Source organism: Drosophila virilis, chromosome 4 (assembly GCF_030788295.1).
Source record: "Drosophila virilis strain 15010-1051.87 chromosome 4, Dvir_AGI_RSII-ME, whole genome shotgun sequence".
Taxonomy (NCBI): Eukaryota; Metazoa; Arthropoda; class Insecta; order Diptera; family Drosophilidae; genus Drosophila; species Drosophila virilis.
In genome coordinates, this window is record NC_091546.1 from 19,019,389 (window position 1) to 19,031,893 (window position 12,505).

The 12,505-nt window shown below is 37.8% G+C and overlaps 1 protein-coding gene across 3 annotated transcripts in view; it reads left to right on the top strand.

Annotated features, from left to right (window-relative positions):
• The window catches only part of TrissinR (Trissin receptor), a 77,707-nt gene extending 68,710 nt beyond the window's left edge, over nucleotides 1-8,997 (top strand). For 2 of the 3 annotated variants that reach the window (XM_070209123.1, XM_015172525.3), the window contains 6 exons: nucleotides 901-1,101; nucleotides 1,745-2,083; nucleotides 3,835-3,849; nucleotides 3,963-4,210; nucleotides 8,232-8,451; nucleotides 8,536-8,997. In XM_070209123.1, the coding sequence (XP_070065224.1) occupies nucleotides 901-1,101; nucleotides 1,745-2,083; nucleotides 3,835-3,849; nucleotides 3,963-4,210; nucleotides 8,232-8,451; nucleotides 8,536-8,586 (1,074 nt within the window). In that variant the 3' untranslated portion in view covers nucleotides 8,587-8,997. The remainder of the gene's footprint in view (nucleotides 1-900; nucleotides 1,102-1,744; nucleotides 2,084-3,834; nucleotides 3,850-3,962; nucleotides 4,211-8,231; nucleotides 8,452-8,535) is intronic. The other variant, XM_002051442.4, reaches the window with a different exon arrangement.
• Nucleotides 8,998-12,505: the final 3,508 nt, after the last annotated feature.

Below are 12,505 nucleotides of genomic sequence, written 5' to 3' on the forward strand. Positions count from 1 at the left end.
TATATTCAGCTGTCGATATTGCTTAAAATAGTTTTTTTTATATTAATAAAAATATTTTGACCGTTTCATTTTAGCTACAAATTTACAGTGTTAAGTCTGTGTCAGCCCTTATCGTGCTGTTGATACAAAAATTATAGACTCTCTATCTCTAAATAATAAAAATGGACATTTGTTTATTTAAAGAGTTGCAAATAAATTCTGATTTTATGAGAATAATAATCTAAAGTCTTAAAACTGTAAATTATGTTATTAAACATATTTAAATTTTAATTTTCTTTATAAATTAAAATCTAAAAATATTTTAAATTTAATTCAGCTCCCAAAAGATCATTTAATTATTAATTAATTTGCAATTGCAAATTAGTAAAGATTATTTTGCTGTTCGCAGGCACAATAAAAAATTATTCATATAAATAACTTTGATATTCATTTTGACCGCAATTTGAGCGCTAATGGAACTTATTAAAGTGAGCCCAAAAAGTTTATGTGATACTAGCTAGCCAAAAGGCTTAATAAGCCATGGCAGACAAAAAAACTTTGCTGAACATAAAACTTTTGCCAGTTCGCCCGGCGGCCAGGCGAGGCGACCTTCTCAAGATCATATCGTTGGCTGGGTGGCCTGGGTACAAACATAATTATTGACCCATTTTGTCTAATGTAATTTCCCATTAATCCAAAAAATAAATAGAATTCGTGCTCGTTGACCAGGCAAATGAAGCTATTTACAAGTAAATAGGCGCTTGTTGATGTTAACAGCTCCAATTAAACTCTTGCATAGAGACTTGGACGTAAAAACGTCCAAATTGCCGCGCTACATGGCAATTTGTGTGTATATTCGCAATTAGAGAAATTGTTTGCGTGTTTGGGGTATTCGTCTAACCGACTCATCAACTCTTACAGATGGTCATTGTCACCGTATGGATAACATCGGCTGTCTACTCAACGCCCAAATTTGTCTTTAGCAAGACCATCAAGAACATTCACACCGAGGACGGGCAAGAGGAGGAGATCTGTGTACTGGATCGTGAAATGTTTAACTCAAAATTGCTCGACATGATTAACTTTGTGCTGCTCTATGTGATGCCCTTGCTGGTCATGACGGTAAGTATTCGATAATAATTCCTTTAGTTTTGAATGGAACATAATTCGCACACTATTTAATTTATGTATTTGTTAACATGCTTTTAAAATTCTCCAGTTGATCGAAAAACAAACAATTTCACATTAGGGTACATTACAATTTGAATTTGTGAGCGCTGGTCATGTGTAAAAATTCAATTTTCTATCCCAATATTGAGATGTGCGGGAAATGTAGCGTAATGTTTAATCAAACAGAACCATTTCTAGTCCGTGATAAATGGCACGCAGCACAATATTTTCATTTGCATTATTTTGTAGCAAACCTATTTTTAATCGAACCGGCCAAAACATGCCGGATTTGCCGAATCAGCTGGCTGGGTTCTGGCGAACCCCAACCAGAATCACAAAATATAAATAAAAGAGTTTCGAATTAGAAAATTTAACTTAAAATATAATATATTTAATTGTTTTATTGGTAAATCGAAAATATGCTCCGAGCCAAGCTTCGAGCCAAAACCTAGTTTCATAGCTAGATGCATAAAACTATGTTCTGAGCTTAAGACAAAGCTAACTCACGCTCATGTGTTAATTAATTTATTGGTTGGGTTAACTACTAATAATATTTATTTTATTTTTAAATATGATCTACACTTTTGGTCGACAGGTTCTATACAGTAAAATAGCCATTGCATTGTGGCGCAGCTCGCGTGGTCTCAGCCCGCATGTGACACAACATCAACAGCAGCAGCAACAACAACACCAACAGCAACAACAACAGGCTATCCAAGAGAATAGCATGAGTCTGCACAACAGCATGTACCATCATCATCATCATCATCCACAACATCCACACCACCATCAACTCCACCAACAGCATCAGTTGCCAGCGTCGGCGGCAGCAGCAGCAGCGTCGTCGCTAGCTTCCGGCAGCAGCTCCACGTCCTTGTCACGTAAACATAGCAGTAAATATGAAAAGCGTGGAGTCAGCATCACCGAGAGTCAGGTGAGTCCTGCAACAACAACAACTGATTACAGGTGTGCCACATACCAAAACATAGCGAATGCCCCAGAGCATATATATCTATATGCAAAAGATAGAATAACTAATCCTAATGTCCTCGTATATATTTAAGATGAGAAAAAATGCTTTGTGCATTGTGCTCAACCCTGAGCAATAAAACTGCATAACAACTTGAACACTACCGAAGACCTAAAGTTTGCCATAAATTTTAATCAGACTAGGATAGGGAAGGTTCTGCAAGCATCTTGGAACTATTTTCAAGACTCGCAATCTTTTTAAATATTTGGGCGAAATGAAAATTCATAAATCTATTATACGACCAGCATATATGTTTTATTTTGTAGCTGTTCCGGAAATAGCGTTTTGTTAAAAATTATTAGAATTCTAAATTTTCGTCCGAAATGCGATTAAATGAGTTCAAAAGTTGTGGTTGTCCATTACATCTCGCATAAATTGGATGTATTTAAATTAATACGAAGAAGAAATAGGATATTTGTACTTTTGAATCAATTGAATGCGTTCAAGCAAAACATAAAAGCTTTTTATCGAGCAAAGTGCTTCAAAGTTCTTCGGTTAAAATACATAAAATACTTGGAGAACAAATTTTAGTTAGTCGTTTAAAACTCACGTTGCTTGGCTTTCAGTTTGAGTTGCACTTTGTCTGGTCAAGTTGGTGTGTTTCAGCTGTTGGCAGCTAGAGTAAGTAAGTAAGTAGCTCGCTGTTGCTTATAATAGCTAATATTTGCTGAAGTTGAGCGAAAGGCTATCGCAAGTTTGCGCTGAAATTGCAATTTGGCCAACTTGGACGTTGCCTCCACCTGGCTGCCGGGCTGCCAAGCTGCCGGTGTGCCGAGCAGTCAGTTTCACGGCAGCAGCTGTCAAAGCGTATTAGAAAGTATCAGTGAGCATGAAGTTCAAGTGAAATATCTAGTTTTTAGCAACTGCATTGAGTTGGCAGCAAGCTGGCGGCTCATGCGGCGTATGCGCAATATATCAACTTGCCACTTACTTAACCCCAATTGACAGCCTGAACAGGTATCTGGCATTGAGTTGAGCTGAAGTAATGATTATTCGTTTATCCACAACAACTTACAATATGGACACATCCATCAGCTACATCACCTGCCCTTTGAAGTGGCTCTAATCAAGTGAAAAATGTGCGCTAAGAAAAGCAGTTGAGAGTATACGTTATGTGTTCTATGTGTGTACTCTAATGATTTATGAACATAAATTTGTTACCGAGCAACGGTTTGGTAGCTGGGGGTAAATCACTTAAGTGTCGTGCACAAAGCATAACCTCAATAAAAAGGGAAGCTATTTTGAGTGCTGCGAAACCAACGTAATTTATAAAGAGTTTATGTAAAGTTTTTACATGCATACTCTAGTAGGATAGGCGATATTTTATTAATATAAATGTTAATTTGAATATTAACTCTGCTAATTTACAATAATAACATTTCTTCCCCAATATTTTTGTATAATTAATTTACTCTACGCCTTTTTATGACCTTAATCCTAAGCTAGCTGTTTAACGCTCTTTGTGTTTCAATGTTCTTTCTCTCTCTCTTTTTCTATCTCTAAATCTCACGCTGTCTATATGTGTCTCTCTCTCTTTTTCTTTTCTGTTTTTTGGCTTTTTATTTTACCACTAACAACAACAATTTTTTTTGGCTCCCCACTAACAATATCACAACGACAACAACAACGCAATACACAACACACACAAAAATTAGCTTGATAATTGCAAGGTGGGTATGTCTGAATAGTCCTTAAGCCAATGCCAAAACGCTTTAAGCTCTGTACTGCACAGACTAACTGTTAATCGTAATGCCTAATGCTATAACATCTATTACTCATGCAGGTCTCGCTGGAGGCGGATCGGCCCATTGTGAGTGCTTGTCGCAAAACGAGCTTCTATCATCACTCCCACTCGCACAATCAACGACAGGGCAATGGTGGTGCCGGCGGAGGTGGCGCCACACACATGTCACATTCATCGAGCAATGTGCTACGCGCTCGCAGGGGCGTGGTCCGCATGCTGATAATATTTGTGCTGACATTCGCGCTCTGCAATCTGCCGTATCATGCGCGCAAAATGTGGCAATACTGGTGAGTACACAGTAACAAACAATTAAAGAATATATGTATATGAAAGCATTTCGACATTTCTATGAAAAACTTTAAAAATGTTCGTCAATTTCAAATATACTTGAGTTAGAGAGTTATAAAAATCAGAGCTCAGCCTGATTAATGACAACTGTGAGTTGGGCGATTAGCTGCTCCTTTTTATATTTGAAATATTAACAAAAATAGTTAAATGAAATTGAAGTTTAAAAATTATTATAGTTAAAAAAAGAACATCAGGGCACGTTTTTTTGCTGTATACTAGGGTCGCCAGTCAGCGCCCTTGTCTTTTCCATTATCATCATCATCATCATCATCGTCAACATCTTCGTCGACATACCGCCCATCAGCGCCATTTTATGTTATGCAAACAGTTGAGAGTCATTTGCATATAGCGTGCCCATCTGCTGTGCCGTAAATAATACTCCTACTTGGCCATGCAAACAATTAAACTGTCAATTGAAGTGGGACTGAAGCGCCAGACTGATTGCTAAAGTGCTTCTGCTCCCCCTCAGCCACAATTTTGCTCTAATTGTTATGCAGAGCTCGTCTTAATGTTTTCCATACAGTCCGTTGCTCCAATCGAATATATACTTCAACACTCTCTTAAGAAATTACTGACCAGAACTCTGAACTTCAGCATAAATTAGGCTGCTTACCAATAGCCTAACCGAAAGTAAGCTTTAGCAATTCTTATCTTTTCCGTTGCATTAGTTTGTATTGAATATTGGCCAAATAACAGAATTAATTTCTGTTGCAAGCTTCGAAACTAATAACAATATATTCAAAAATATTTAAATCATGAAGATGAAATTAAATGTTATTAAACATTTTTTAATTATATTATTTATCTTATTATTTATTATTTAGATATGTCATATAATTAATATTGTATTATTTTCCAAACTCTTTAAAGTGGTGTCCAAAAAGCTAATATACTATCTACAAATACACCTTTAACACCTGTCGTATTTAAATTATAAATTGTAAAGTGTCACAAGTCCTGTCTCGTCTGCCCAGAATGCTGTCAAACACAGAACCAATCTCCATTTGGTGTCAGCTCTGGTATCAATCAATTGGGCATTCAATATGAATTATTGCTTTAAATTTGCTTTTAAGGGAATTTTTGTGATCACCTTGAAGCTTGCTGCCAATTTATTCCATTAGCAACAATTATTGGGCATCACATGGCAAATAGTCTAATAAAAAAAAAAATGGTAAAGGTCTGCTCCTGTTATTGTTTCAACCTCCGCTCGACCCCAGCTGTTTTTGTTTGGGTTTTCCTTTTACTTGCTTTTATTTTTTTGCTATTGGCCTTTGGTTTTTTGTGGGTCTCGTTTGATTTTCCCATTATACGACAGCTTATGGTCGTTTGAGTGAGGGATTCAGTGGCCAGTGGCCAGTGGTCCGATGATTGGCTGCATGGATAGCAATGTCATGGCAGCTACCCAGATGATTCGATATAAACAATTTAACGCCCACAGACTTGGTGGCAGAGTCTTAAAAGTCGCACAGAAACAAATAAAAAAGCGAAATGGAAGCAAAATTGAAAATGTGAAATGCCAAGAAGTAAACATTTATCAAAGCATGATTTAGACAGGCCAAGTCCAGATATATCTCAATTATTTTTGCTGACACGACACGTTGTGAGTACTCTGGCTGAAATTCGTGCATTGTTTTTATGTGGCAAACGAAAATAAATAAATTTTATTTAATGCCTTTCCAGCTACATATTTCACATATTACTAAAAATGCGCGAAAAAAAGCCCCGAGCGAAAATGCATTTCAGCTATTTTGTGCCTGTTGCACTTAAAATATATTATTATATGAATTAAACTAATATTTTTGGGGAGCAAGCCGAGCAAAACGACCAGATTGTAAACAAATTTTATGAAGTATTTAGCCAAAATATATAATGTGTGAATAAGAAATTGCGTGTTTCGCAAAACGCTCCAGTTTAATAAACGTTAATAAGTAGTTAATGGCCAACATAAATAAATAATACTTATATAAATATAAATTCCAAGCCACCAATAAAAAAAACACAAATATGACAGCTTGTTAACCAGACTTTTTGAGCAGTTTATTTGACACTTTAAGCTTTAAGCTAAAATTCTTAGGCATATGAATTATCAAAATATGTTACCCTATGCGCAGTTCAAGAGATTATATTGCAACTGCACGGAATATAAAAATTAAATCGAGATCCTTATAGACATTTCCCTTTTGCAGATATATAAGAATAGTGCAGCTCGCAAATGCTGAATTTGATGAAAATATATTGGAAAGCAGAATATTTGTCCATATAAGAACCAAGTTTTCGATAGATCTTTCTTATAGCAACTATATGATTTAGTGGTCCGTGAAACTTATACATTCGGTCATTTAACATATTTTCAATATTGTAAACAAATATAAAATGGATGTAACTTAAATTTCAAAGCTTAATATTTAAGCTTCTGCCTATGTCCAAGTTGAGCTCGTACCTAGAGATTTACTAACAGGGTATTTATTGCCCAAAAACAACACAATTAATGTTATCTGCTGCCATATTAGTCTGAGTTCTGGTCATTTATATGGAGTAGCTTTAATGAACTGAAGCTTATGTAATTGTGTCATTTGGTTCATTTAATGCTGTCATGCGCTGTCAATTGCTGCGACTCATACCCAGTTTTGTTGCACGTTATATTTATATTAATGCGTTACCAGACAGCAACAACAAGACTCAGCGTGCGACCAGGCACGTGATCATTATTAGCCCAGAAAACACTCTACGAGGAAGGTCAGCTGGCTGCTGTCTATGGGCTAATGCTGGACCTGCCAGCCATTATGCCATCGCCTTATGTCGGCCTATTATAAGGACTGCACTGGGTCAGGCGAATGTTCGCCCCATGCGGCGACAGCTGGCCACCATGGCCATTGCTTCATGGGTTGCCAATTTATATTTAGACTTTATTTTGAATTTGCAAGTCAATTGTAAAAGCCACTTGACAACTCAAGTTGCGAGCAGAGTAGCAGCAGCAAAGCAAAAAGGACCTTTAAGGGTGCCAATCAGTTAGCCACACCCCCTTCGCCAGTTACACGCCGCCCATTTTTGTCAGTTGCAAGTACAGCGCAAATTGTCAACTTGCAAACAACGAAAAAAAAAACATTTTGACAGTTGACTCAAAGTTTGAGCTTTGTCCACTTGGAAATGAAAATATTGTGTATGCGACTAGACAATATCCTGCAAACCAAGCGCCCAAATGCCATACAAATTTTATGTAATATACATTTATTTATTAATTCAAAACTCAGTTTTTAATCATAAATCAACCAGAGATGTGCAACTAAGACACCCAGCATTAGAATATAAATTAGTATAGATTGGGAAATAAATCCCATATTTAATATTTGTATAATTAATTTTAATTGGAAATATATTTAACTACCCCCAAAAGTATAAAATACTTAGACATGTTATTTTAAAACAGAAGCTAAAAAGTACACACAGCCTTTGAAAGGGAATACACAAGTCGGGCAGCAGTTAAGTAAGTGGGCAGATACCTTAAGTGTTCGTTCCAGCTATGCATTCTACTTAAAGACGCCGAAAAACTTTGCTCTCCTGGAAAAGTTACGCGAAGCGTGGACAATTCCAAAGAAGCAGCTACAAATCAGTTCAAATACTTGTCAGAGTTCGTCAAATAGCTGGAAGACGAAAACAGAGAAAGAGACGAGTGGTTGCAAGTAGTGCGAAAAAACTCTTTCAGCAAATGTTCCTAAATGGAAGACTAACCCGATAACCCGATTTATTTAAAATTAACTTATATATATGATAAGATAATATGTTTAAGCAGAGCGTAGAGTGGGCAATCTTTATGAAAATCAACTTGAAAATGTTGTTTCACGAAGAGAAGACCAGGAGTGCTTTCTGGCACATGTTTATTTAGTTGCTGGTACATAAATGCTAGCTATATTTACATATACTAAGACTTAATATATATTTTTTTTCTATGCATAATTCCAGGTCACGTTCATATCGCGGTGATTCCAATTTTAATGCGCTGCTAACGCCGCTCACTTTTCTGGTCACGTACTTCAATTCGGGTGTTAATCCCCTGCTTTATGCTTTTCTCAGTCGCAATTTTCGCAAGGGCATGAAGGAGCTGTTGCTCTGCTCCTGGAAGAAGGGCAAGGGCAAGTCGTCCTCCAATTCGTCAATGCATCACAAACGCAAGGCGCTGCAGGTAAGTGCTAACACCAAATATTATCGAGTCACTTTAAGTATTTGGCATTGAGCAACACTTGGTCTGTGTTTCGACTCTCTGCAGACCCACTCGCTGCCCACGGATACCACGCACATTGGCAACGAGCAGCTATGATGCCCGAGCTGCTGGAAGACGCACTTCAAGCTCTTCGGTCGTCGCTCGTAGAACCCATCGGTGGCCGCTCGTGCCGGTCGCATCTAGCGGCAATATTATTGTGATTCTCTAAGAAGCCCCATTGCTTGGTTGGATTAGCAATTAAAATTACGAATTAACTATCCATAGTTTTTTTATTATCATTGTCATTGTTGTATGATGAGAACTAAGCCAATTTAAATAGCCGCATTCGTTACAGGCTAAAACGAAAAGCTCTTTAAGAACCTGGAGAAACTGCTCTATAACTCGTAATTTATAATTAAATTATTCTATATCTCGGCACACGCTGCGTGTGCTTATTTATAAATGTAAGAAGTCATGTTTAAAGTGATACAAACTATACGAATAAATTAGCTACAATTCAAAACAAATGTCAGTTTCCAGTAAAATTCTACTTTTACAATTTGCCTAAAATTTGCTTTGAGCATTTGCTATTCTTTTTAGTTTCATTAGCTTCACTTTCAGCGCCTAATTACACTATTTATTTGACATAGACTTTGTTTACAAATCTTTTGTGGATTGATTATCCTTCATAATTTTATTCATTTGCTTCGGCTAATTAAAATATTTATTATTATACCCTGAACCCATTAAAAATGGGTATAAGGGTAACAGGCAGAAGGAAGCATCTCTAGCCATGTCCGTCTGTCTGTCCGTCCGTCTGTCCGTATGTATGAACGCAAGGATCTCAGAACATATAAGAGCTATAGACTTGAAATTTTAGATGTAGGTGCTCCTAGTGCCTGGGCAGATCGAGTATGTTTCAGATAATCGATATCGATATCCTGTTTTTTGGGCAATTTTGGTAAATAATAGGAGCTTAAGTCCTCAAACTTGACATATAGCTTCTTAAATAGAATATATATATATGCATTTGATGTTCGAAGAAGAGGGTTCCGGGTATACCCTAGTCGGGAGCTCCCGACTAGAATCTCTTACTTGTTTAACAATGTCTTTGTTTTCAATGCAATAAACATGATATAAAACATATATGGAACAGAGGTAAGCTCCTAGTTTTTCTTGAGCTATTTCGTTTAAAACTTGATTACATTTTGAAAGCTCGTGGGGCTTATTATGTTTATAAAACCCCTTATGGTCCTTATTTGTATAATTAGATAGACAGACAGACATAAATGCCACAAAGCAAACATTCCAATTTTTCTTATAGCAAGACAGCGTACAGAAGAAAAAAAAGAAACAAGATCAAAGCTAAATGTCGAGTGCCGCAACAAAATTGAATAAAATGCACAGTCTACGCCAGATACGTGCCACAAGCAGCTTAAGAGTTAACATAACGATTTCAGTTACTTGCCCAACCGCCCACATGCCATTCGGAATTGCAACTCACGCGTTCGTTGTATGTAAACAGCGCCAGTTGGCAACGTTCGGATGGGGCTCAAATTGTTTTTGTTTAATTTAGACTCGATTTTGCATAATCAGCAGCTTCAAATTGCGTTTGCAATTTATAATATTTGATTTCGATGCCGATTATCGATCAAATTCGCTGACAACTGCATTTCACGGCCGATTAGAGGACTTTTACAGCTAAGGCTGCTAAAAAATATAGTACGTTAGCGCTTTAAAACGCTTCAAAATCTTTTTCGCTTGCTTTTTTGCGTTGGCTCTCGAGTTCATCATTTGTCAACTGGCGCAGTGCATCCGCCAAGAGCTGCTCGAGAGCACAAAGCGAATTGCTAAAGAAACTCAATTACCAGGCGACCACGCCTTTGCTGCAAATTAAAACAACGAAAAAAATCTGCAATGAAATTCCGTGCAAAAGTGCAAAAAAAAAAAATTCGCCAACTGAAGCACTTGTTTGTTTTGGCCATTTGTTAAGTCGCGTTGGCGGCCTTTGTTATGCAAAAAGTGACCATAAATTGTGTCAAGTGGCGGCGTCGCTTGCGTCTCCTCAAAGGATCTCAACGTGGGTCAGTTGAGCGTACAATTTCTCATAATTAAAAGCAAGTTGAGCGGCTGCTGCGGATTGGCATAAATCACAGTAGCTGCCGCCAAATGGCGCTCAAGATAAGCTCCCCACGATATATGCAAACCTCACTTGTGTGTGTGTTGTGGATACGGGCTTCTGGGTGGCTGGAGCCTGCCTGTTCAGCTTTCAATAACTAAATAAAGCCCATGCAAAAAACATAAATCATACGCCCAGTGTACGCTTGTACAACGCTGGCAACATGTGCTCAGCAACATGTGCCCAGCAGCATGTTGCCCTAGTGCTTGTCTACTGTTCGCAGCCAAAGCCTGCCTCCATACTCAGCCTACTGCAGGGAGATGCCAAAAATAAAAATGTGAAAAAATGATTGAAATTAAAAAATTCAAGTAACAGGCGAGCAGCCAACGACAGCAGCTCGACAAATTGTCGAAAGAGCCCGAGCCGAAAAGCTTACGGAAACTGATGAAAAATGTTTGTCATGTGCGTGCGAGTGTGAGAGAATGTGTGCGTGTATGTGAGTGTGGAAATCCTTGATGCGTGTGCGTCTTTGTGTGCGTGTACAACAGATAGTCACAGGCAAAAGAACAATAAGAAATGAGACAGCTAGACTAGGAAATACCCTTTTCAAATTTATCTATATGTTAAGGAAGACAGTTACTGCAAAGCTTATGATTATTCTCAAGTCTATATCTTTCCCCTCAACTATGATGCAGTTTCTTGATTTCTATTGCTTAAACAAATTTCGCGGTTAATTTAACTCTTGTATATGACAAAAAATTAAATTGATATTTGACAAATATTTGAATTTATTTACTATTTAAATCCATATAGAATACAATTTAAAGAGCAATCATTTATTTTTGAAGTAATTGAAATACCTTCTTCAACCACTTCTGCAGGCCGAGGGTATTAAAAGAGTAAAGAGTTTTCCTCCCGTTGCAAGTCAAGTGCGAGCTGAATGGCAATAACGAAAGGCTGCTGAGCATCAAGACTGGCAAACAGCAAGTGTAGCAGGCGAATGCTGCACACACGCTGGTTGTAGTTGCACAAAATCCAGATTGAAGTTCTGGCCCAAAGTGTCTGTCTCGCTCGTCAAACTAGTCCGCTTCCTTGCGCATCTCTCTCTATCTCTCTCTCTCGCCCTCCTTCTCTTGCCCTCTGGTTTATTCAACAATTATAAAGCAGGGCTGTAAAATGTTGCTCGTTTGCTGCCCGGACCAGTGCTTGGGTAATGTGTCCACCTACGCCAGAGTTACTTTGTCCTACGTATTATATTTTAATTTATATATAGCCAGCGGGCAGTTAATGCCGTGGCAAGCACATGCGCCACAACTCTTGCCAATTGTATGTATGATGACGCAAAACGGGCTTCCAATTAAAACGCCAGCATCTGAGCTATTTGAATATGTTATTATGAAGCGTTGGCCAGCGCAGTTTCCACCAGCAGCTAATTATTAATTCTATTTTGTGTGAGTTACCTCCGTCAAAGGATTAAAACCCATTCAAGTAGAAAATCGCACCAGTCAAAGAAGTCAATTGCAACAATGCCCCAGCCATGCATAACTGTGGCCGCTCACTCGGCGTGTCTGCGCCCCAGTAGTTGGGACACTAAGCCGATTAGTTGTATAAAAACAGAGCTTGCAAAACCGTTTCAATTGGAGCAAGTTTAACAAATTCAACTAAAAAAAAAAAAAAAAAAAAATTACCTAACAGATTATGGCAATTAGCTGGGCGAGTTACAAAACGAGCTTAGCTTAGTTTAAATACCGGTTACGTAGCGCACATGAGTGTAGGCATGAGTGTGTGTGTGTGTGTGTGTGTGGGTGTGTGTAAATGTGGAGGCTGTATAAAACTTTGAAATTATTAATTTCTATCACAAAGGAAATCCTTTTCAGCTAAGAGCAAAGCTTAAAAAAAAACTAAGCGTCGGAGTTC